Source organism: Jaculus jaculus, chromosome 5 (genome assembly GCF_020740685.1).
Source record: "Jaculus jaculus isolate mJacJac1 chromosome 5, mJacJac1.mat.Y.cur, whole genome shotgun sequence".
Classification (NCBI taxonomy): Eukaryota; Metazoa; Chordata; class Mammalia; order Rodentia; family Dipodidae; genus Jaculus; species Jaculus jaculus.
In genome coordinates, this window is record NC_059106.1 from 64561888 (window position 1) to 64588315 (window position 26428).

Here is a 26428-nt window from a genome sequence, read left to right on the forward strand (position 1 = left end):
CAATTTTGAAAAGCCATTTATTACCTAATGACTTCCCAAACTTACATATGTAGCAGAGATCTCTTTTCTGAGCCCCACACTCCCTATTTAGCTGAACTGTATTTTGATGACCCGGGGCACCTCCCATGAACACGTCCTCCACAAAGCCCTGACTTCCTCCCACAAATCTAGGCCTTGCTTTCTCACCAATTACATAGCACAGACATTATGAGGCTTCCTTGATTTTGCTCTTCAGGGGATGCACAGCACACCGATTGGGCAACCTTTAATTTAAGCTGGTTGCCATTTCACCTGCTCTGGAATGTGTCCCCAGAAGTTATGTGAGTGCTGAGGGCGCGTGGAGCAGGGGAGTCTGCAGTGCTCCCCGACCCCAGCTGCTCGGCAGGTGAACTGGTGTGTCTGCAGTTCTGTCTGTGTGTACTTGGCCAAGTGGTTGTCTACAGACAGGAGGCACTAGTTCATTTCCCCACCACGTAACAGTGCCCCCAAGCAGATTTTTTATTGCTATTGTTGTTATTATTATTATTATATTTATTTGAATGAAAGAATATGGGTGCACCAGGGTCCCTTGCCCCTGCAAACAAACTCTAGATGCATGTGCCACTTTGTGCATCTGGGTTTACATGAGTACTGGCGAATCAAACTCGGCCACCAAGCTTGGCAAGCATGTGCTTTAACCACTGAGCCATCTCCCCAGCTCCGCCAGCAGGACTTGCTATGAGGTGAAAGGACAGTCAACATAGCCACCAACCTCATCTTCCCACACCAAAGGCAAGCCTCCTGCTCCTATCCCAGTGGGCAGGACAAAGGGAAAGGATTTCCCTGGTGTCCTACCCCACCTCTCCTCTTTCCTATTCGAGAAGTCCACCTTGGGCTGGAGAGATGGCTTAGGGATTAAGGCATTTGCCTGCAAAGCCAAAGGACCCAGGTTTGATTCCCCAGTACCCACATAAAGCCAGATGCACAAGGTGGCACATGGGTCTGGAGTTCGTTTGCAGTAGTTAGAGGCCCTGGTGTGCCCTTTCTCTCCCTCCCGCCCCCCCCCCTCTCCCTCTCTGCCACTCTTTACTCTCTCTCATAAATAAATAAAATATTTTAAAAAATAATTCTAGAATGTCATTCAGCCTTCCTCTGCCACTGGGGGCTTCTCTGAGATAGCGACCTATGAGGATGGCAGGCGGGTCTCTGAGAGTCATCACTGAGTTTCTTCCGCAGCAAGGCTGTGGATCCCCCACTGCGTGAATAGTTTTGTCTGAGGCTGACCTGGAATTCACTATGTAGTCTCATGCTGGCCTCGAACTCATGGTGAACCTCCTACCTCTGCCTACTGAGTGCTGAGATTAAAGGCGTGCGCCACCACACCCGGCTGACCAAAGGCTTTGTACCTCTCCAGGTCTTCCTGGTCAGCTCTGCCTTTAAGTGTAGTGGGAGCTGACCACCACCCCACCCCCCACCCCGCGCCGCACCCCATCAACCACCCCAGGAAGGTAGGGCCTGGAAGACCTTAGACATGATAATCCCAGACTTTCGGAGTGGGAGGCCAAAAGATCAAGAGTTCGAAGTCATCCTTAACACACAGCAAGTTTGAAGTCAGTTACATGGGGGCCCTATCTCAACCCGCCCGTGGCAAAAGGACCTTAGCTCAAGTCCATCTTACTCCAGCTGTTGGACCACAGACCACAGCTTCAGCCAGCATCCCTTTTGGGGTTCAAGGCAGGGTCTCACAGACCGGAGGGTTCAATGGTGAACACACACACACACACACACACACACACACACACACACACACACACACACACGCCCTCTAACTTTGCCCAAGCAAAACTTGTCCGCAGACTCCAGACCCCCTGGGGGCAGGAAGGCTTGGGCACAATCTGGGGCTTCCGGGACGGCTGGGAGAACGAGGGTCAGGCCAGGACCCCCGCTTTCCCCGCGGGGGCCTCCCAGGGCACCTGCCCAAGGCCACCCAGCTCGCGGCGGGCGGCCGCGGCGGCGGCGGAGCGGAGCCGGACCTCCCAGCGGCCGGTGGGGGCGGTGACCGCCCGGGGCCTTCCCACGGCTCGGTGGCGCGTCACCGCGGGGGCGAGGGGGCGCCGGGGCGCCCGGGGCTGCGGTGCAGGACAGGGCCCTGGGAAAGGGCGGCGCCGGGGCCGGGGCGGGGCGGGGGCGGGCCCGGGCTGCGGACTCCCCGGGAGCGCGGACCGAGACCCTGCAGCCAGCGCTCGCCATGAAGCGGCCCAGGGCACCCAGCGGCTCGGACGGCGAGTCCGACGGACCCATCGACGTGGGCAGCGAGGGCGATCCGAGGTAAGGGCCAGGGTGGCTGCCCAGGGCTTGGAGGGCGGTCCGGAGGCCCGGACCCTGGAGGTGCCCGCAGGTGTCGGCCGCCGTGCGGGCGCGGGACTCCTGGGTGCGTCGGGGCGCAGCGATGCAGGGAGCGCTCAGCTCGGCGCTGCGCTGTGCACTTGGCTGCACCGCCACCCCACCCCAGGGAGGCTTCAGGGAAATTTTCCTGAAGATCCTAGGAAACGAAACCCTCCATAGACCGCCGGTACCACACTCCGCGCCCAGAATCGGTTTGCTATGAATAACCAGACTTCCCCAGTTTCACCCAAGTTTGGGAGCAGTTTGCACCTATTCCACGAAAGGCTTTGGGGAGGGAGGAGAATATCTCTCCCCCTTTGAACAAATTGAGGGTTTGGTTACTGAAGGAAATAATAGCCGACTTGCAAGAGCCGAGATTCCAATCTCAGTTCTCTTTCAACCAACCCACCCTGGTGCCAGTGTCCTTCGGCTCCTGGTAAATAGTCTGACCTGCTTCAAACCCGTGGTAGAAACTCTCCTTGTGTGGTTCTTCTGCCTCCCAGCGCTGTGAACTCTCCCCGCCTTAATTTACTTGTCTCTAAAATGGAACTAAATAATAGAGCCAGCAGGATTAGGCGGCGCACACCTTTAATCCCAGCACTAAGGAGGCAGAGGTAGAAGGATCACTGTGAGTCTGTGGTCAGCTTTACACTACATAGTAGATTCCAGATCAGCCTGGGCTAGGGGACACCCTACCTCAAATAATAATAATAATAATAATAATAATAGAAACAAACTTCATAGTACTGGTAAAAATCAAGTGGGAGAATTATGTCAAGGATTTAGCATAAATTCTAATGAGTAGCAAATGTTTAATTAGTGTCAGGCACACACCCTGAAAGTCTGCAAGCCCTTAGGCCCAGGCAACATCTGCCACCCACTCACCATCTAGCCTTTCTTTCTTTCTTTCTCTTTCTCCTACTTTTTTCACTGCTGGGGATTGGATCCAAGGCTTCACACATGCTAGCCACCATGTACCCTTGGGTTCCCTGGCTGAGCCTATTTCCTCATCAGTATACTAATGGAGGATGGAGCTGGGAGCCAGAAGCTACTTCCTATCTCTTGGTCATCTAAACCTGACTCTAGAATAGAATTGGAAGGGAAACCAAGACCTGGGAGGCAAAGGCAGGGGGATCTGAGCTCAAAGCTAATCTGGGCTACATAATAAGACCCTACTCAGCATGGTGGTGCACATCTTTAGTCCCAGCACTAGGGAGGCAGAGGTTGGAGGATTTCATTGTGAGTTCAAGACCACCCTGAGACTACATAGTGAATTTCAGGTCTGTCTGGGCTAGAGTGAAACCCAACCCCCCCCCCCCAAGGGCAGGGGTTCAGTTCATTCTCAGAGAATATTTTCAGTAGTGAGGACTGCATCTTAGGCAAGTTCTCTACCTCTGAGCCCAATTCTTAGAGCTCTACCTCATCAGCCCAATTCTTAGATCTATGATTTTGAGAGCATTTCATAATTCCAATGCTGTCCTAACTTTCTGAGACCTAGAGATCTCGCTTCAGTCACAAATCCTAGCTGGAGCTATAGCTAAATGGTATTTACCAAGTATGCTGTTTAATCTCCAGCACAGAAGAAATGAGAGAGAGAGAGAGAGAACAAGAAAGAGGAAGAAGGAGGGAGGGAGTGAGGGAAGAAGGAAGAAATTTGCTCAAATACCATCTACTAAATTTTCCCTACAAATTATTTATAGCTTATTAAAGGGGCTAGGGCAATAGATAGCTCTTACATCTTGCATATTAGCTTTGGGACATGTAATATAATTTCCTACATGACATACTAGCTCTTTTTTTGGGGGGGGGGTGTTTTGTTTTGTTTTGTTTTTTGTTCTTTTTGAGGTAGGCTCTCACTCTAGCCGAGGCTGACCTGGAACTCACTTTGTAGTCCCAGGCTGGACTTGAACTCACAGTGATCCTCCTTTCTGTCTCTAAAGTGCTAGGATTAAAGGCGTTCACCACCATGCTTGGCATACACTAGCTCCTTAAAATTGCTTAACAAAGGGCTAGAGAGATGGCTTAGTGGTTAAGGCACTTGCCTGCAAAGCCAAAGGACCCAAGTTCCATTCCCTAGCACCCCCATAAGTCAGCTACACAAAATGGGGCATGTGTCTGGAGTTCATATGCAGTGGCTGCAGGCCTTGGTGCACCCATTCTCTCTCTTTCTCTCTCTCTCTCTGTCTATCCCTCTGTGTCTGCTTCTATCTCTCCTCTCTTTCAAATAAATAGTAAACAAATTTTAAAACTTTTTAATTGCTTAGCAGAAACTGCTACTCCGAGGGATAATTCTCAGAGCCTGTGCCTGCTGACATGGAATGGCCCATGTCATGGACAAGCAATCTCAGATTCGGTGTCATTGGGTCTTTAGGGATCAAAAGCTCAAAATTGGTGGCAGAGAGCTAAGTGGATTAGAGTTGGCTTCTGTTCTCCAGGAGTCTGCAGCCTGGGCAGTGACTGCCAGGTCACACAAAGACCATGGATAGGATGGAAGGAGAGTCAGACTGTGGGTTTTGAGGGCACTTAAGTGGGGAGAGGCTGCTAACAGCCAAAGATGGCAGCAAGGGCTTCCCAGAGGTGGCAGTGCTGGCTCTAGAGCGACAAGTTCTTTCTTTCTCTTTTTTTTTTTTCTTGGTCATTTTCGCCAGAGAACATTGTTGGAGACTGTTCTTAGAAGAGCAGACCCCTCCAAGGAGGGAAAGCAGCTGGACATCTGGCAGACTGACTTATAGACGCCTCTTTGTAGCACTCTCCAAAGGCCCTTCCCCCAGCAGACATAAATGCTTCGATTCACAGACTGCTGAACGATGCCTGCTGTGGCCTAGACCCTGGGCTGGGCATCAGAGCCCAGATGTATCCTGCTCAGCCTCTGCCCTCAGGGAACTCTCAGGGAAGAAGTGCTTCATGTACAAAGAAAGCCAGATAAACAGTGGCAAGGGCCACTTGGGCAGGGGCAGTCAGCCTGGGGGCGGGTTGCGGGGGGGTTAGAGGCAAGTCACAAATCCCTCACACTCAGAGACGAGAGAGCAAAGAGCAGAGTGTGTTCCGTGGTCACCGGGGGCGTCCGCCTGGTGGTAGCATCCTGCCCCATTCATGGGAATCAGCCACGGAGCTTCTGTCTGAACTTGACCCCTGGCACATACTGCTCCTCTACCCCTCTGCAAACATTGCATGAGCACTTTCCACATGTCAGGCTCTGGGTCAAGGCCCGTGAGCTGTTCCTATATGATTTAAGGCACATGGTGGTTTTTGAAGTCAAAGAGACCTGAGAGTGAATCTCCTCTCCGTGTCCCTTGTGCAAGTGACTTTACCCCCTCCTGAACTTCAGCTTTCTCTCTTACGACATGGGTGTGTAAATACCTGCCTTTCAGCGTGAGACAGTGATAACACATGTGCTTATAGTACCTAGCTCTTGCTGCGACACAGGGTAACTGCCAATAAGTGTTGGTGTCTAAGGGGTTATCGTCATGAGGGAGAAGGGACACCCACAAGGCAGCATGACCTCGTAGAAGAATTCAAAATCTGAAGGCTGGATTGTTGACATGACTGTCAACACTTCGTGCCTGCTACCCCCACCTCCACACAATGGTTATTCTTCCCAAAACTGAAGTGGCCTAAATAATGCCAGAGAGGTCTGCTGGATGATAAATGAGATAAATGGATGTGGGTGCTGGCTAGAGTACAGGTACAGGTTATGAGATATATGATAGTGTGATGGCATACATTGGCAAGAGCACTAGATTAAAAGCCTGTAGACCTGACTTTGGTTCTGGATTTCCCTTTCATTTGCTGTGTGGCCTTCTCTGAAAGTCCCTTCTCTCTCTGAGTCTTCTCACTTTACAGATGGGCTCAGTGCACTCCGAGATCCCATCATTTAGAACAATGGAATGATGCCTTTATTTTTTAATTATTATTATTTGTTTATCTATTTATTTATTGGTTTTTCAAGGTAGGGTCTCACTCTAGCCCAGGCTAACCTGGAATTCACTATGCAATCTCAGGGTGGCCTCAAACTCATGGTGATCTACCTACTGCTTCCCAAATGCTGGGATTAAAGGCATGCGCCACCACGCCTGGCTTTTGCTTTTTTCTTTATTTTTTGGTTTGCGAGGTAGGGTCTCGCTCTAGCCCAGGCTAAACTGAATTCACTGTATAGTCTCAGGCTGGCCTTGAACTCACAGCGATCCTCCTATCTCTGCCTCCCAGAGCTGGGATTAAAGGCGTGCCACCACATGCAGCTGAATGATGCCTTTGCTTGATGCAGAACGTGTCACTGCATTGGGTCTCATGAGGGAGTTCCCAAGAACTAGCAGGAAGACCACTTGGAAAGCTGCTATCACCCCCAGAGACCACCCTGGAATTCCAGCCAGGGGCAGCAGGAGGTCTATGGAGCAGATCTTGATGATCATCATCTCCTCTTTGTATCTGCCAAGTTCCGCCTTATTTTCAGACCCAGGGCAGAGGCTCCCAGCCCTCCTCCTGGTGTCAGGGCCAGATCCCAGGCTGTGGTGAGCTCTGGCTGAGAGCCTTAAGGATAAGGGGACTGGAAGACTATTCAGACAGACAGGAAGTCAGACTTAAGAGGGAAAACAATGCTGAATTGGGAGCCAGAAGATGTGGATTCCCATGCTGGCTTCCCTCCTGAGCAGCTGTGTGGGGTGGCCAGGCCATTCTTGCTCCTTGAGGCTCACCCTCCTCATCTGGGAAATGGACTTTTGTAAGGTTCAGAGAAGGCAGGTCCATGTAGCAGCGCCAAGCAAACTGTAAAATGAGATTTGCCAGGGAGATCTAGGGAAGGGAGCAGATCATGTGGTCAGGAGGAACTGACCAGGAAACTAGGGAATAGGAGAGTGGAGCTGCCTGGCCCTGAAACCGGGTCTGGGTGCGTCAGCCTCTGACAGATGGTCCCTGAGGAGGGATCAGGCTGAGAGGCAATGACGTGCACAAGGCTAACCCAATACCCCGAGAAAGGCTTTATCCCGTAAGGGGAACAAAGGCCATGTTTCTTATGTACTTTGGCTCTTGGAGCGTGTCCCCAGTGAACCAGAGAAGCTCTGTAAACAAGGGCCTTACAGATCTCAGGACCTGGCTCACAGGGCCGTGCCTCCTAGAAGCTCTCACAGGCTCTTCCCTACCCGCTCGGCTTGTTCAGATGTGAGAGTTGGGGACCTCCTTTTCCAGACGTGGCTGGACCAAGCCTGAACACAGCAGCAGGATCTGACAGATGCAGTCTGGTCTCCCCTGACACCTTCTCTCCCCGAGGTGATGATGAAAATGATAGTCACGTGCACTTGGACTCTCCTGGTGAGCCCCGTGAAGGCCCAGAGTGTAGTCGATTTTATGGGGCTCACATCTGTGTTCTCCGTGACACCAAAGATAAGGGTGAAAGGAGACAGCTGTCCCATGAACTCTGCCGTGCTCCACTCACATACTAAGGATCTGAGCTCCAGCAGTGAGTGAAACTGACTTGGCTTTGTGGAGGTTGTAGAGCTTGATGGAGAGGTAGACATTAGTCAAATAACCGTGCAAGAATAAAACAACAAACCTGCGCAAATGCAGCAGTTGCAGGAGGCTAGTGTGTATACAGCAGGGGACATCTAGCAGGCCAATGGATGTCAAAAATAGCTTCTGTGGGGCTGGAGAGATGGCGGTTAAGCGCTTGCCTGTGAAGCCTAAGGACCCCAGTTCGAGGCTCGATACCCCAGAACTCACATAAGCCAGATGCATAAGGTGGTGCATGCGTCTGGAGTTTGTTTGCAGTGGCTGGAAGCGCCAATTTTCTTTCTCTCTCTCCCTCTCTCTCAAATAAATAAATAAATAAAAGTTAAAATATTTTTTAAATAATTGCTTCTAGGGTTGGAAAGATGGCTCAGTGGTTAAGGCACTTGCCTGCAAAACCTAATGGTCCCAGGTTCGATTCCCCAGTACCCACGTAAAGCCAGATGCATAAAGTAATGCATGCACCTGGAGTTCATAAAAGCAAAAGAAAGAAAGAAGGAAAGAAAGAAAGAAAACAGGGCTGGAGGGATGGCTTAGCAGTTGAGGCATTTGCCTGCAAAGCCAAAGGACCCAGCTTCGATTCCCTAGGACGCATATTAGCCAGATGCACAAGGAGGGGCATGCGTCTGGACTTCATTTGCAGTGGCTGGAGGCCCTGGCGTGCCCATTCTCTCACTCTCTCTCCCTCTTCCTCTGCCAAAAAAAAAAAATAAAATAAAATATTTTTAAAAAAGAAAAAAGCTGGGCGTGGTGGCGCATGCCTTTATCCCAGCACTCTGAAGGCAGAAGTAGGAGGTTCGTTATGAGTTTAAGGCCACCCTGAGACTACAACATAGTGAATTCCAGGTCAGCCTGGGCTACAGTGAGACCCTACCTCGAAAAAACAAAAACCAAACGAAACAAATGGCAAGATCAGATTTGCATTCAAATGTGTTTAAGTGCAATGGGGTGTGGGTGGAGAGAGGGCTCCAGGTGTGGTGGCCTTTAATCCCAGAACTCAGGAGGCAGAGGTAGGAGGATCACTGTAAATTCAAGGCCAGCCTGAGATTGCATAGTGAATTCCAGGTCAGCTTTGGCTAGAATGAGAGAGACCCTACGTCCAAAAAAAAAAAAAAAGACAATGCAGAGGGTCCCAAGAGAAGGCTCTTGCCTCCCTGAAGGTAAGAGATGATGGACACGTGATCCTGAGAAGGCCATGGAGACCAAAAAGACAGATATAAACTGGGCATGGTGACGCACACTTTTAATCCCAGCACTCAGGAAGCAGGGCTAAGAAGAGAGCTGTGAGTTCGAGGCCAGCCCAGAACTACAGTGTGCGTACCAGGTCAACCTGAGCTACAGCGAGACCCTACCTCAAAAAATCCAAAAGAAAAAAAAAAAAGATAAGAGCCTATTTACACATGGAAGAAGCAGCCATTGATGAGGCCGGGTGAGGATAACAGAGGACTCAAGATGGTGTCAGGTTCAGCCTGCAGAGCTAGAGGCTTGGGGGTGCCTTGGCTGAGATGGGGAACCCGGAGGGACAAAAGCAGGTGTGGAGTGAAGGCAAGCTCGTGGGCTGGTGCTCAGATGCAAGGTGTTTGCCATTCCAAAATGGTGCGGGGGGGGGGGGCACCTTGTGTAGAGATGCGGAGCTGAGCATCTGTAGTTCTTAGGCACCAGCCACAGCCAGACGAGGGCCTCCCATGAAAGGTAGGTACTCCCAGCGAACCCCTCCTTCTTAGACGGCCTCGGGAGCAAAAGCTGTCCGGCCGGGCGAGGAGTTAGGCCGGGGGTTAGTCTACTAAAACTCTGAGCGGGAAGCCCCGGCGCTGAATCTCTGCCGTGGGAGCTCCGGAGGTTGGAGCGCACCCCGCCGGCGCTGCAGAGGAGGACCCGGGGCTGCAGAGGGGTGGCCCCCAGTGCGAGGGAGGCCGAGGGTAAGCGCGACCCGCAGCCCTCGGGGAGGGCCCGAGCAGTGTCCCCCGGCGTGCCGGAGGGGCCTGTGACCCAGATGCCGCCTCCCCTGCCCCCCGGCCGCGCCGCGTGGGAGGCGGCGGCAGCTGCGTGCCGGGCGCGGGGAGGGAGGGCGGGCGGCGGCGGCGCGCCGGCCCGTGGGAAGCGGCGGCATCTGCGCTTTCCACGCTCCTTCCCGGCGGCTCGCTCTGAAACCCAACCCGCCCGGCCCGGCCCGGCCCGGCGGACCCGCGCCCTCGGCGGGCCTGGCCCAGGGATCGGGTTGCAGCACCCGAATCGGGGCGTCGGGGTTCGTGATCTCTCCACCCCACCCCACGACAGAGAGGCGAGGGGCCCCCCGGGGGTAAAGGCGCGCAGGAGATTGGCAGGCAGGAAGCTCCGAGAGCACGGAGGACTTGGCCCGGGAGAAACGGGCCCCCGGGGAGAAAGGGAGAGCGGGTGTCTGCTCCCACGCCCACCCTGTAGCCTTTCCCGGCCTGGGAGACCGCAGCCGCCCGGGAGGGGGCTGGGCCTAGCGCCAGCCGGGCCTCCCAAGTCAGCCTAGGTCAGAGAGATGGTCCCCCAGCCCTGAGAAACCAGCCCTTTCTTCTCTTCCTCTGCAGCCAGATGGTCAGGCCGTTGACCACCCCCAGCCCCTCGCAGATGCAAGCCAGGAAGAAGCGAAGAGGGGTGAGTTTACCGCAAAGGGACCCGACCAGGGTTTGCACTGAATCCGGGGAGGTCTTGGTCATCATTCCAGCTAACTGTCCAGGTTCAAACCCAGGCTCTGCCAAGAACTATCACGACAACTTGGGCACACCCCCTCAGTGCCCTGCATCTTCTTCCTGGTAACTGGAATCATACAATACCTACTACTTCAAAGGCTTTTCCTAACTGAGTGCATTCTCGTTAGACCCTTTGAGCGGCACCCAAAACACAGTAGACCATGATTACTTTTGTTCCAGTCTCCTCTGTACGCTGTCAGTCTCCTTTCTGAGCCCAGAACTTTCCTCTTAGTGTCCTGAGACAGGAGGAGTGTACAAGGTCTCTCCCTGATTTCTACTTTCCTTCTTACGGGCAACCTCACCTTTCCCAGGGCCTTAGAGGCCTGGGATCTGGCAGAGAGAGGCCAGCTGGCCACTCACCACCAGCCTTAAGGCAAATCATGTTATTCCCCACTTCGTGGGGAAAAAAAAAAAAGCAGGTCATAATGCCTGCCCTGCCACGGGGACTGTGCTCCCAGGATTGTGAGGGGAGCCACAGATAGTGTGAATGAAGGCCTGTGCGGCGGGAGAGAGCAAGACCCTACCTCGAAAAACAAAAATGAAAAACAAAAACAAACAAACAACAACAACAAAAAAAAAAACAACGGAGACTGTGTACTTTTGTACTCTTAAGAAATTATCGTCATTTTCTGAGCCCTCAGTTTTCTGCTCTGTAAATGAATAGATTCACCTCCCTCAAAAAATAAAAAGTCATGAGGGAAAACATGAGTCAGTGTCGGGGCACATTGGAAACTAACGACGTGCATGTGGGCAAGTGGTGTGTGCGTGCGTATGTGCTGACGTGGTGCCCTGTGCGCTCTCCTGCTTTGGCTAGAAGAAAACCTCAGGTGCCGACCCCCCATCACTCACCCAACTGTTCTCCACCCCTACACACTTGTGTTTTCCTGGCTATGAAGTTTTGTACTGACTCTGGAGCCCCAGTGATGATTCTCTAGTCTCCACTCCCACAGGCCGGGGGTTCCAGGCGTGCATGGTCACGGCCAGCGGTCCCGGGCCCCTCAGGCCCTCGTGCTTGTGCAGGAGCATACACTCAACTGCTGAGCCATCTCTTCAACTCCCGCAGGAAAACTTCCTGTTGCTGTTTTTCAGATCATTGAGAAGCGGCGTCGAGACCGCATCAATAGTAGCCTTTCCGAACTGCGGCGCTTGGTCCCCACGGCCTTTGAGAAGCAGGTATGCAACAGGCTGATTGTGTCCCAGGAGTACTGAGTGAGTAGGTGGCAGGCAAGGCGTGTTTCGTAGGGCATCTCTTACTGATGGTATCAGCTACTTGAGAAGCTGCGATCGTTATAAAAAGCTGTCAGGGTCAAGGGACCCGAGGGTGTGTCAATTTGAATTAAATCTTTTTTTCAAAAAAAAATTTTATTTATTTTTGAGAGAGAGAGGGAAGGAGAGAATGGGTGCACCAGGGCTTCTAGCCACTGCAAGCGAAACTCCAGATGCATGCGCCACCATGTGCATCCGGCTTACGTGGGTTCTGGGGAGTCTAAGGAAGGTCCTTAGGCTTCACAGAGAAGGAAGTGCCTTAACTGCTAAGCCATCTCTCCAGCCCTTGAATTAAATCTTGACAGCGATCTTGGAGGGTAGGGACTGTCCTGCCGTTTGCAGAGGTAAAGAAATGGAAGCACAGAGATGTGATATAACTTCTGTTACATCACACAGCCAGTAAATATCAAAGCAAAGGTAGAGCACAGGACTGTCACGTGTTCCCTGATATTTCCAGAGCCATGTGAAGGTGAGAGAGGCCGCTCAGGGAGTGAGTACTATCACTGAACATGTGGAGTGGGAGAACTCCAGTGGGGAGTCAAATGATTGAGTCAGCCCACCTCAGAGATTCTTACTCTATGCTCAAGACACAGGCCAGAGGGCAGCTGCCTTTTCTTTGGCCGGGGAAGACAAGTCAGTGATTCCACAGATGTTTCCTAAGTCAAGGGAGGAGGAGTTGCAACACCAAGTGGACTGAGGTGAAAACTGGAAGAGCATTTTTCAGATTGGAAAGCAAAGTAGCAGCCCGGTTGGTGGGGTGTGGAGGAAAAGGAGAAAATCAGGCCATGAGGGAGCGCCGGTAATGATGCGCAAGGCAGTGAATGACGGTCATACCCTCTGCCCTCTGTACCCACAGGGCTCTTCCAAGCTGGAGAAAGCCGAGGTCTTGCAGATGACCGTGGATCACCTGAAAATGCTTCATGCCACTGGGGGCGCAGGTATCGGTGTCTTCACACAAGTCCTTTGAGGCAGGGCACTGGGGCACCATCCTCTTAGGGTTTGGTCACTAGAGGGGCTAAAACAGACCCTGATATCACTAGCTAGATGGGTCTCATTCTGTAACCCAGGCTGGCCTGGAGCTCACTGGCTACAAACTCACGGTGATCCTCCTACCTCAGCCTCGAGAGCGGTGGGATTACAGTCATGAGCCACCATACCTGGCTTTCTCTCTCCCTCCGGTGTCTCTCTCACCACTTCCACATCTTCTTCACTCGTTCCAACTCTTTCCATCTGACACTTTGGAGGAGTGGGTCCTATGTGTAACTGACTCGACGGTCCCAGGGGGCCTACCCACAGTAGCTCATGAGCTAAGTGTCCTTGGGATCCCAGTCTGTCGCCCACTGGGCCCGGGAAGGGACCTGCCTGAGGTATTTTTAGCTATAGGTGTTTCGTTGGTGTCTCCGCCTACTTGTCTAGGCAGTGATCAGCGCTGGGAGACAGGTGTCAGGCTTGAAGTGAAATGCAATCATTGCATCATTCTTTTTTTTCTTGTCTTTTTTTAATGGTTTTTCAAGGTAGGGTCTCACACTAGTCCAGGCTGACCTGGAATTCACTCTGTCGTCTCAGGGTGGCCTTGAACTCACAGCAATCCTCCTATCTCTGCCTCCTGAGTGCTGGGATTAAAGGCGGTGCGCCACCACGCCCGGCTTGGTTTTTTTTTGTTTTGTTTTGTTTTGTTTTGTTTTGTTTTTTGTTTTTTGTTTTTTGTTTTTTTGCGGTAGTGTCTCACTCTAGCCCAGCTGGACTGGAATTCACTATGTAATCTCAGGGTGGCCTTGAACTCACAGCGATCCGATCCACCTATCTCTGCCTCCCAAGTGCTGGGATTAAAGGCGTGCACCGCCACACCAGGCCGGGATTATTTTTAAGAATTTTTTAAAGAACAGTAGTGACTAGCATGTGGGTAACACGGTACAACCTTCAAAACGCTTTAATTTACATCATCTCATTTATCCTCACAAGAAGCAGTGAGGAAAGGTTGTCGCCGCCACCCTGACTCAGGGCTAAAAGGGGGAAGACGGGACTTGTGCTTTAGATAGAAGCCATGCTTTTGATTTGAATCCTGGCTCTGCCTCTTCTTGGCTTCATGACCTTAGACAAATCACTTACCCTGTCTGCCCCTCAGTGTCTTCAACTTTAAGGTGGGAATGATGAGAGGGTGCTTATGAGAATTAAATTAGGTAATGCAATGAGGTACTTAGTAAGAACTCAGCAGATATTTGTTTAAAAAGAACAGCAGGGGCCAGGCATGTGGTGGTGCACGCCTTTAATCCAGGCACTGGGGAGGCAGAGGTAGGGTGATTGCTGTGAGTTTGAGGCCACCTTGAGACCACATAGTGAATTCCAGGTCAGCCTGGACCAAAGGGAGACTCTACCTTGAAAAAAACAACAGAAAGAAAGAAAGGAGGGAGGGAGGGAGGGAGGGAAGAAGGAAAGAAGGAAGGAGAAAAGAAAAGTCAGGGCTGGAGAGATGGCTTAATGGTTAAGGCACTTGCCTGCAAAGCCCAAGGATTCAGGTTTGATTACACAGAACCCACATAAGCCAGATGCACAAGGTGGTGCATGTGCCTGGAGTTTGCTTGCAGTGGCTAGAGACTCTGACACACCCATTCTCCTTATCTGCATTTCTCTCTCTCTCTCTCTCCCCGTGTCTCAAATAAATAAATAAAATAAAATATTCAAAAAAAATTTAAGTAGTATGGTCAGGCGTGGGAGTGCACGTCTGTCCTCCCTTCAGCACTCAGTAGCTGAAAAGAAGATCGTAAGTTCAAGATCATCCTTGGCTACATAATGAGTTTGAGGCCAGCCTAAGATACATGAGACCCTGTCTATAACTACATGCGCACACTAACTAATTAGCTAGCTAATTAATAAGAGCAACAAGTACAGAAAGGTAAAAGGATGTGTGCAGGGCTGGAGAGATGGCTTAGCAGTTAAGGTGCTTGCCTGTGAAGCGTAAGGACTCTCCAGGTCTCACATAAACCACACAGTAATGCAAGCATGTGAGGTTGCCCATGCATACAGGGGTGCACTTGTCTGGAGTTCATTGCAGTGGATGGAGGCTGTGGCACACCGCTTCTCACACACACACACATGCACACACTCTCTCATATTTATTTAAAAAAAAAAAAGGCCAGTCTGTTGGGCTTGCCTCAAGAGAATTTTTTTTTCAAAAGGGATGTACATGTACTTGCACTGCTAGTCTCTGCTAAACCATCCCCTCTGAGGGCCTCAGCCACGAACTAAGGACCAGATATCTGCTGCCATAGTCAGGAGGCCCAGGCGGGGCTACTCCATCTATGTTTTTCCAGAAAATGGTTGAGAGAAGGATGGGTATGAAGAAGTGAGGATGTGGACCCCTCTGTGGACAGTCCACCTGGCTATCCCTTATTGACATCAAGTAGAGAGAGAGAGAGAGGGAGGGAGGGAGGGAGGGAGAGCCCTTGACCTTATGGCTGTTGAGAACCAGAGTGGCGTCTTGCATCCCAGATGGCTGAATTGGTGCGTGTGGAGGGGCGCTCTATGTGTGATGTGGTGGGTGCAGATGCCCCTTTGTGCCTGCAGGCAGAGGCCAGAGGAGAACATCAGGTGGTGTTTCCTCTCCATTACTAATGTGTGTGCTTCCCTGAGAAACAGTCTCTAAACCCAAAGCTGCCATTTGTTGCTGTTGTTTGTTTTGCAAACCCCAGAAATTCTCTGGTCTCCGCTCCCCATAGGGCCAGGGTTACGTACCTGTCTTACCACACTGTTTATGTGGGTACTGAAGAATCAAACTGGGGCACTCTCCAGCTCCCCAGGCCCTCGTGCCTGTGTAGGAAGTGCTCTTCCCTGCTGAGCCATCGCCACAGCTCTAGTCTGCCTTTTAAGCTGGACCAGTAGTGAAAGTGAGACAGCTAGCTACCTGTTTGTTGATGCAGCATTTATTTTTATTTTTCATTTATTTTTATTTATTTACAGGTTTTTGGAGGTAGGGTTTCACTCTAGTCCAGGCTGACCTGGAATTCACTATGTAGTCTCAGGGTGGCCTCAAACTTATAGTGATCCTCCTACCTCTGCCTCCCAAGTGCTGGTGGGATTAAAGGCATACACCACCAGCCCGGCTTTCATTTATTTATTTTTGAAGGAGCGTTTTGTGTGTACCATTTCACCTCCCCTCGATTCTGTGCAGCATGTTCTATCTAGTCCCCCACCCCCATTTTCAAGCTAGGAAAACAGGAATAGACAGATGATGGCTCTTGTCCACAGTCAAGTGGCAGAGGAGGAACTCAATTCCAGCTCTGGGGCTTCCAAAGACATCATGCTAATTTAAAAAATTAAAAATAGCCAGGTGTGGTGGCGCATGCCTTTAATCCCAGCACTTGGGAGGCAGAGGTAGGAGCACCACCATGATTTCGAGGCCAACCTGGAACTAAGTAGTGAATTCCAGGTCAGCCTGGGCCACAGTGAGACCCTACCTCAAAAAAATAAAATAAAATAAAAAATAAAAAAATTAGGGCTGGAGAAATGGCTTAGCAGTTAAGCACTTGCCTGTGTAGCCTAAGGATCTCAGTTCAAGGCTCGATTCCCCAGGACCCACGTTAGCCATATGTACAAGAGGGTGCACGCGTCTGGAGTTCGTTTGCAGTGGATGGAGGCCCTGGTGTGCCCATTCTCTCTATCTACTTCTTTCTCTCTCTGTCTGTTGCTCTCAAATAAATAAATAAAAATAAACAAAAAAAATTTTAATTAAAACTTTTGGGCTGGAAAGATGGCTCAGAAGTTAAGGTATTTGCCCATAAAAACCTAATGACATGAATTAGATTCCCCAACACCCATGTAAAGCCAGGTGCACAAAGTAGCACATGCATCTGGAGTTCGTTTGCATCAGCTAGAGGCCTTGGTGCACCTATATTCTCTCTCTTTTTCTCTCTCTTTCTCTGGTGTGGTGGCAAACACCTTTAATCCCAGCACTCAAGAGGCTGAGGTAGGAGGATCACTGTGACTTCAAGGCCACCCTGAGATTACATAGTGAATTCCAGATCCATTTGGGATAGAATGAGACCTTACCTTGAAAAACCAAATAAATAAATGTTCTATTTATTTAAAAAAAAATTCAAGCCAGGCGTGGTGGTACACGCCTTTAATCCCAGCATTCAGGAGGCAGAGGTAGGAGGATTGCCGTGAGTTTGAGGCCACCCTGAGACTCCATAGTGAATTCTAGATCAGCCTGGGCTAGAGTGAGACCCTACCTCGAAAAGCCAAAAAATAATTAATTAATTAATTAAATTCAGGGCTGGAGAGATGGCTTAGTGGTTAAGGCACTTGCCTGCAAAGCCAAAGGACCCAGGTTCAACCCCCCCAAGACCCATGTAAGCCAGATGCCCAAGGTTGCACACACATCTGGAGTTTGTTTGCAGTGGCTGGAGGCCCTGGCATGCCATTCTCCCCCTCTCTCTCTTTCTATCTCACTCCCTGTCTCTACTTCCCTATTTCTGTATCTCTCTCTCAAATAAATATATAAAAATAAAGTATTAAAAATTTTCATTTATTTAGAGATAGAGAGAGGCAGATAGGGAGAAAGAGAATGGACACACCAGGGCCTCTAGCCACTGCAAACGAGCTCCAGATGCATGTGCAATCTTGTGCATCTGGCTTTATGTGGGTCCTGGGGAATTCAACCTGGGTCCTTTGGCTTTGCCAGCAAGTGCCTTAACCACTAAGCCATCTCTCCAGCCCAGTAAAGCTTTTTAATTTACTTCGTGTATGTATGAATGGGTATGGCTGCACAAGGTCTCTTGTTGCTACAAATGAACTCCAGATGTTTACATAATGTTTTTTGTATCCGGCTTACATGGCTGGCTTGAGAATTGAATCCTGGGCCAGCAGGCTTTGGAAGCAAGCGCCTTTAACCACTGAGCCATCTATCTTCCCAGCCCTGACCTCGTGTTTTTCACTGTGATGCTGCCTTCTCCAAGCTGCTTTCTAACTGACGGCTGCTGTCCCTGCCCCTCCAGAAACTGCTCCTGTCAATAGGTGGGGTTATTCTTTTTTTTCTCAATTTTTATTAACATTTTCCATGATTATAAAAAATATCCCATGGCAAAACCCTCCCTCCCTCCCCCACTTTCCCCTTTGAAATTCCATTCTCCATCATATCCCCTCCCCATCTCAATCATTCTACTTACATATATACAATAAATAGGTGGGGTTATTCTATACCTTCAATGTTCACAGTCTTTTCACACCTAATACATGTCTACTTAATGAAGTTATGTTTGCCATGAGGTTTCTTTTCTTGCATTAATCATGAATTGTGAGGAGAATAAAACATTTTATAATGCAGCATAATTTAGTGAAAACCTTTGATCCTCACAACTTACCATCCTCCATCCCAGGTAGGGATTTTTGTTTGTTTGTTTTTAATAGATTATTTTATTGACAACTTCCATAATTGTAAACAATATCCTATGGTAATTCCCTCCCTCTCCCCACTTTCCCCTTTGAAACTCCACTCTCCATCATATCCCCTCTCCCTCTCAATCAGTCTTTTATTTTGATGTCATGATCTTTTCCTCCTATTATGATGGTATTGGGTAGGTAATGTCAGGCACTGAGATCATGGATATCCAGGCCATTTTGTGTCTGGAGAAGCACATTGTAAGGAGTCCTACCCTTCCTTTGGCTCTTACATTCTTTCCACCACCTCTTCCACAATGGACCCTGAGCCTTGGAAGGTGTGATTGAGATATTTCAGTGCTGAGCACTCCTCTGTCACTTCTTCTCAGCACCATGATGCCTTCTGAGTCATCCCAAGGTCACTGTCATCTGTAAAGAGAAGGTTCTCTAACCAAAAGTTAAAGTAGCATTAATAAATGGGTATGAACATTAAGAGAAGTGCTTACTTGGCAGTTTGGTGAGCATAGTATATACTTTTAGCCAGACAGCAGCAGATATTATACTCCTATGGCTCATTGCTACTCCTGTTATAGGTTTTCAGTATCAGGGATATATTCCCTCCCTTGGAGCAGGTCTCAAATTAGAGGGCAGTTGGTTTCCCCCATAACAGACATGCCACTATTGCACCCATTGGGTCATTTGGCCTGGCTGGCTAAATATAATGCTTGAAGTGACCACTGTTGAGTATCTTCACTGGTGATTTCTCTCTCTCCCATTGAACTGCATGCAGAATGGCTTTTTCCAGCTTTCTGTCAGCTCATCTACACAGAGGAGGTTTTCAGCTCAGCTCCAGCAGGATTTCTTAATGACCTTACAGCCCAGTATGTGGAGTCTTCAGCAATAGGGTCCTACCATCTATTCTTGGTGAGAAACTAAGGGCCACGGCAATAGCCTATCATGTTTTGGTGGTATCAGGGACTTCCCTGCCCAACAACTCACTGGAAGGTATCCCATTCCTGGCACTGAAAATTCTGTAGTACCTGTCTGTGTCTTCTGTGTGTTCCATTGTTCAAAAAAGTAGGTGTAGTGGTTGAATTCAGGTGTCCCCCATAAACTTAGGTGTTCTGAATGCTAGGTTCCCAGCTGATGGAGATTTAGGCATTAACACCTCCTGGAGGGAATATATTGTTGGGGGCAGGCTTACAGGTGTTATAGCCAGGTTCCCCTTGCCAGTGTTTGGCACACTCTCCTGTTCCTATTGTCCACCTTATGTGGGCCATGGGGTGATGCCCACCCTCTGCTTATGCCATCATTTCCCCCTGCCATTGTGGAGCTTCCCCTCGATCCTATACACCAAAATAAACCTCTTTTTCACCCAAGCTGCTCTTGGTTCAGTGATTTCTACCAGCAGTGTGAACCTGACTGCCAACAGTAGGTTTCCATATATATTTATATCCTCTTAGGTTTTGATTAGCCCTCCCTCCCCCTTTCCTTACTCAATCTCTTCCCCTGACCTCACTTAGGCCTTTTCACCTCCATTAATCTGTTCTTCTACTTACATATATACAATACTATCCTGTTAAGTCCCCCCTCCCTCCCTTTCTATTCCCTTTATATCCCCCATTCTAGTTTACTGGCCTATGCTACTGAGTTTTCTTCCCTGCAGGTAGGGAAATTTTTTGTTTGTTTTTTCTAGGTAGGGTCTCACTCTGTCCCAGACCGATCTGGAATTCACTATGTACTCTCAGGCTGACCTCGAACTCACAGTGATCCTCCTACCTCTGCCTCCCAAGCGCTGGGATTAAAAACATGTGCCACCACACCTGGTCCAGGTAGGAAATATAAAAAATATTTTATCTATTTATTTGCAAGGAGAGAGAGAATGGGTGTGCCAGGGCCTCTTTTCACTGCTAACAAACTCCAGATACATGCACCACTTTGTGCATCTAGTTTTACATGGGTATTGGGGAATTGAACCCAAGCTACAGGCTTTGCAAGAGACTTTAACCAATGATCTATAGCCCCAGCCCCAGGTAGGCTTTTATTATTATTATTATTATTATTTGGTCTGGAGAGATTGCTTAGTAGTTAGGGCACTTGCCTGCAAAGCCAAAGGAGCCAGGGTATATGCCCCAGGACCCACATCACCCAGATGCAGAAGGTGACGTATGCATCTGGAATTTGTTTGCAGTGGCTAGAGGCCCTGGCACACCTGTTCTCTCCATATATCTGCCTCCTCTCTTTCTCAAATAAATAAATATAAATAAAAAATTTTAAATATTTTATTTATTTATTTGCAAGCACAGAGAGAAAGAAAGAGGAGAGAAAGAGAATGTGCACGTGAGGGCCTCTAGCCACTGCTAATGAACTCCAGATACATGTGCCACTTTGTGCATCTGGCTTTATGTGGGTACTGGGAAATTGAACCCAAGTCATAGGCTTTGCAGACAAACACCTTAACAACTGACCTATCTCTCCGGCACCCAGGTAGGGATTTTTTTTTTTTTTTGGTTCATTTTTTATTTATTTATTTGAGAGCAACAGACATAGAAAGACACATAGAGGGAAAGAGAGAGAATGGGCGCGCCAGGGCTTCCATCCACTGCAAACGAACTCCAGACGTGTGCACCCCCTTGTGCATCTGGCTAACATGGGACCTGGGGAACCGAGCCTCGAACTGGGGTCCTTAGGCTTCACAGGCAAGCGCTTAACTGCTAAGCCATCTCTCCAGCCCGGGATTTTTATTTTTATTTTTTTTTTTTTTTGAGGTACAGTCTTGGCTCTATTTGAAAATTCACTATGTAGTCTCAGGCTGGCCTCAAACTCACAGCTATCCTCTTACCTCAGCCTCCAGAGTGCTGGGATTACAGGCGTGTGCCACCACACCTGGCTGGTTTGGTTTTCTTGAGGTGGGGTGTTGCTCTAGCCCAGGCTGACCTGGCATTCACTACCTACTCTCATGTAGTTTCAGGTTGGCCTTGAACTCACAGCAACCTTCCTACCTCTGCCAACAGAGTGCTAGACTTCAAGGTGTGCACCACCACACCTGGCCGGATTTTTATTCTCACTTTACGGATGGGAGATTGGAACCGAGACGTTAGGGGACATGCCTGTGGTTGCCCAGGGAGTGAGATGGGCAGCTCCAGAAGGCAGGCAGTTTGCCCCCAGACTCGAGGCTCCTCCTCCTGCCTGCCGTGCTCTCACGGTGCCTCCCTTTGCAGGATTTTTTGATGCTCGAGCCCTGGCAGTTGACTTCCGGAGTATTGGTTTTCGAGAATGCCTCACTGAGGTCATCAGATATCTGGGGGTCCTGGAAGGGCCCAGCAGCCGCGCAGACCCTGTCCGGATTCGTCTTCTCTCCCACCTCAACAGCTATGCAGCTGAGATGGAACCTTCCTCAACGCCTGCCAGCCCTCTGGCCTTCCCTGTGTGGCCTTGGTCTTTCCTCCACAGCTGTCCGGGGTTGCCAGCCCTAAGCAACCAGCTGGCCATCCTGGGAAGAGTGCCTGGCCCTGTCCTCCCCGGCACCTCCTCTCCCACGTACCCCCTCCCTGCCCTCCGGACGGCGCCAGTGCACAGGGCCACGAGCACCATCCTGCCAGCCCGGAGAAGTGTGTTGCCCAGTCGAGGGATATCTTCCACCCAGAGGGCCCAATCCCTAGAGAGGCCAGGCGCCCCTCCGCCGGTGATCCCGAGTGGCAGGGCTGCCCGGAGCAGCCACATTGTTCCGCTCCTGAAGCCTTCTTCCCCCGCAGCCCCCGGGGCTGAGAGATCCACTGACAGTGTGGCCGCTCCCATCTCCAGTCCTCCTCCCTCAGGGCCAGCTGGGAGGCCGGCCAGAGCCATGCTGCACCACGCCTGGGTCTCTGAGATCACTGAAATCGGGGCTTTCTGAGTTCATTCCCTAACCCCCCTCCCCTCCAGCCCCTAAGGCATGAGGAACATTCTTTTTTCTAGAAGCTCTGAAAATGGCACAGCCTTTCCTGTTTTGCTTCCCAGAAGGGCTCCTATGTGAAGGCGCCTTCGCCACTCATCAGAGGCATCTCTTCCTCACCCTCCTCACTGCTGACTCTGCCTCTCCTAGTCTCAGCGTCTCGGTCCCATTTCCCACCAGGACAGAGTGTGTCCACTCATGAACCCCCCCCCCTTCAGCTTGATACGCACGAACCCGGGGTCTGGAGTTGAAGCTTTAACCTAAGAGATGCCAAAGGCCCGGGGCAGGCCGCTTGCGTAGAGGTCAGACCCCAGTCAGAAGAAATGACTGGGTGCAGCCATCCCGGGCCAAGGGGCCAGAGCGTACCATCTGCTTCACTTCCTGGATCCAGAAACGGAGCAGAGGCCGAGAAAGAAGACTTTCGGGTTTCTTGTCTGCCCATCGTTGGCTCACTGCATCACAGCGGGACCACAGGACAGATCCAATCTCCTGTACAGCCGAGGCCTGGGTGTCTGCGGCCCAATACAAGTGGTCTCCTCCTAGCTGCAGACACCCACCAGACTGCACGCCCTGCTTGGCTTGACCGTGCCGGGCAGCAACAAAGCCCTGTGGCAGGAGGGCCTCCTCTCATGTCGGCTTGGTTTGGGGGGTGCCTTACTGAGATCAGAAGGTACTTGGGGGAGGTAGGCCCTCACAGCGACTCGGGAAAGAGCCAGGGGTGAGCAGCGGAGACCCCCAGCTCCCTGCCCTCTGGCTGTATCCTTCAGGAGCATAATCCCCACCAACACGCCATGGGTGCACAGTGAGGAAAGGCCACAGCCCCACAGAATGGGCATTCTCCTGGGATTCTACACCAGACGTCTGGGTAGCCTGGCTTGCAGGCGGCTCACAGAACCCAGACTGCTGCCCCTGCCAAGGGCTGCTGGACTGGACAAAAATAACTTCGAAGAGGGGCAGGGAGGAGAACAAGCGGAGGCGGCTGGGCCCTTCAAGGTCGCGCAGTGGATCGAGGGCCTGAGAGCCTGCTAACCCAGATTTCACACAGCTGGCTCTGCTTAGAGGCCAGCTCATTCCCCCAGCCCCGCCTCGGGTGTTTTTCCTCTACTGGAGGACTAAGCAGCCTGGTGACCTTTCCTTGTGGGTCAGCTGAGACACGTGACCAGCACTTAGGGTTGCTGTACCAGTGAACAAAGTGTGGAAATATTTCTGCTCTCTTTGGTGACCATATGCTCCACCGCTCCCCAGCGACTCGGAGTCCCTGTCCCCCAGCCCTTCCCCTGGAACCACTCTGGTCACTGCCTGGCAGAGCCAAGGCTATGGGGGACCAGGCACTGGTCGTTCACTGGTGCTCAGGCACCGTGTATAAAATACCTCCGGGCTGCCCCCTGGCAAGCTTCTCCCACTCCCAGATTTTGATGGACCCTCCTTCCCCAGTGGTTGTAGTAAGGAGCCCATGGACATAGAGTTTGAAAGAAAAAAAAAAGGCCTTTTTGGAGAAATAGGGCAGAGAGCAGAGGTTTCTTGAGTGACCCAGAAAGCTCTTTGGAAGAGGCCAGTTCCTCAAGGCAGGATAGACGTGAAGGATTTCTTTTGCTTCTTAGCAGAAGCAAGTTACTTCATATTGCTATCATATTGGAACCATCTGGTGTGCGTGGCAGCAAGGAGAGGGTGGTCATCAGCCCCCTGAGAGACTCAGACACAAGGAGGGAAGGACAATCGCTCAGGCAACAGAGGAGGGCACGGATTTCCCAAGCCACCAGGTTCTTGCTGCCATTTGGAATCTTCTAGCCAGAGATTCAACAGTGGCTCACGATGGGTTGTGGCAAACACCTCCATGTTGCAGGTACCCAACTCCAGAGCAGGCTACTGACAATGTGGAAATGAGATGGAAGAGACCCAGCCCTTTATGGCTTTTTAGTTGGACTTGTTCCTTCTCCTAAGACACTGTGGGAAGGTGATTTATGTGTGCATGTTTTCCCCACAGCTGGAAACTCAAGCCTTCAGTTTCCAGTCCCAACCCTTCTGAGTGTCCCCGACACCCCTCACTCCCCTGCAGGGTGCTGCAAATAGGCAATAAAGATGTTTAGTTCTGTAAATGGTCACTGGATTCCACTTCCTGAGTATTTCTGAAGGCTGTCCACAGCCATTGCCTAGGTCTAGCCATGACCCCGTTTCCCCTGATCCCCGACCCAGCCTCCTTGAAACTGAGTCAGAGCCTGACACACACATCACATCAACTGGGGCTGAAACCTGGACTTCTTTTCTATTATTATTATTATAATCATCATTATTATTATTGGTGGTCGTGGTGTTTTGAGGTAGGGTCTCATCCTAGCCCAAGCTGTCCTGGAATTCACTATGTCATATGTAGTCTCAGGCTGCCCTTCAACTCATAGCATCTTCCTATTTCAAACTCAGTCTTCCCAAGTGCTGGGATTAAAAGCATGCACCACCATGCCTGGAAAACTGTTGTTTTTGTTTTTGTTTTTCCAAGGCAGGTCTCACTCGAGCCCATGGAAATCTAGAACTCCCCTGTAGTCCCAGGCTGGCCTTGCACTCAACAGTGACCCTCCTACCTCTGCTTCCTGAGTGCTGGGATTAAAGGTGTGTACCACCATGCCTGGCTGGAACCTGGCCTTCTTTTACCCTGTTCATGTAAAGATAAAATTCAGAGGCTGGAGAGATGGCTCAGCAGTTAAGGCACTTGCTTGAAAAACCTAATGACACAGGGTTCCATTCCTCAGTACCCACATGTTGCAGTCCGGTTCGCATTGCTGGTAGAAATCACCCAACCAAGAGCAGCTTCTGAGAAAAAGAGATTTATTTTCGCTTACAGGCTCGAGGGGAAGCTCCACGATGGCAGGGAAAAATGATGGCATGAGCAGAGGGTGGACATCACCCCCTGGCCAACATAAGGTGGACCACAGCAACAGGAGGGTGTGCCAAACACTGGCATAGGGAAACTGGCTATTACACCCATAAGCCCGCCCCCAACAATACACTCCCTCCAGGAGGCATTAATTCCCAAATATCCATCAGCTGGGGAGCTAGCATTCACAACACCTAAGTTTATGGGGGACAACTGAATCAAACCACCACACCACATAAAGCCATATGTGCAAGTTGGTACATACATCTGGAGTTTGTCTGCAGTGGCTGACAATGGCTGACACACCCATTCCCTCTGTCGGTCTGTCTGTCTGTCTTCTCTCTCTCTTAGCAAATAAATAAAATTTTAAAAATAAAGATAAAATCTGGGCTTTGGGATGGAGAGATAGCTCCATTTTTGTTTGTTTGTTTGTTTTTCGAGGCAGGGTCACACTCTAGCCCGGGCTGACCTGGAATTTACTATGTAATCTCAGGGTGGCTTCAAACTCACAGTAATCCTCTTCCTACCTCTGCCTCCCAAGTGCTGGGATTAAAGGTGTGCACCACCTTGCCTGGCAATAGTTCCATTAAAAAAATTTTGTTTATTTTTATTTATTTATTTGAGAGCGACAGAGAGAAAGAGGCAAAGAGAGAAAGAAAGAAAGAGAATGGGTGCACCTGGGCTTCCAGCCACTGCAAACAAACTCCAGACGCGTGTGCCCCCTTGCGCATCTGGCTAATGTGGGTCCTGGGGAATCGAGCCTTGAACAGGGGTCCTTGGGCTTCACAGGCAAGCGCTTAACCACTAAGCCATCTCTCCAGCCCAATAGCTCCATTTTTAAAAGTGTTCACTGTGCAAGCCTGGCAGTTGGGAGTTCAGAACCCACATGATGCCTGAGGCAGTAGCACATGCAGCTACCATCCCAGTCATGCCTGCAGCAGTGAAAGGTGGAGTCTGGAGACTCCCAAAGCTCTCAAACTAGCTTAGTCTGGCAAACAAAAAAGACCCTGAGCTAGGTGTGGCGCTGCATGCCTTAGTCCCAGCACTTGGGAGGTTGAGGTGGGATCACTGTGAGTTCCAGGCCAGCCTGGTGCTGCGAGGTCAACGTGGGCTAGAGTAAGACCTTGCCTCAAGACACACACACACACTATCCAAAATAGGAGCTGAAGAGATGGTTCAGTGGTTAAAGGAACTTGCTTACGAAGCCTGACAGCCTGGGTTCAATGTCCCAGTACCCATATAAAGCCACATGGACAGAGTGACGCATGTATCTGGAGTTCGTGTTTGCAGCAGCAGATCCTGGACCACCCATATACTCTCTGAAACTCTCACACTCAAATAAGTAAATAGGGCTGGAGATATGGCTTAGCAGTTAAATCACTTGAATGTGAAGCCTAAGAA

At 50.5% G+C, this 26428-nt stretch overlaps 1 protein-coding gene across 1 annotated transcript; it reads left to right on the top strand.

Moving 5' to 3' along the window:
- Nucleotides 1-2190: 2190 nt before the first annotated feature.
- Heyl (hes related family bHLH transcription factor with YRPW motif like) lies at nt 2191-24254 on the top strand. The gene is made up of 5 exons (XM_045150821.1): nt 2191-2307; nt 10422-10488; nt 11673-11756; nt 12706-12787; nt 21446-24254. Exons 1-5 carry the CDS (start codon nt 2228-2230, stop codon nt 22117-22119), a joined length of 987 nt encoding a protein of 328 aa, XP_045006756.1. The 5' UTR covers nt 2191-2227; the 3' UTR covers nt 22120-24254.
- The last annotated feature ends 2174 nt before the right edge of the window (nt 24255-26428 follow it).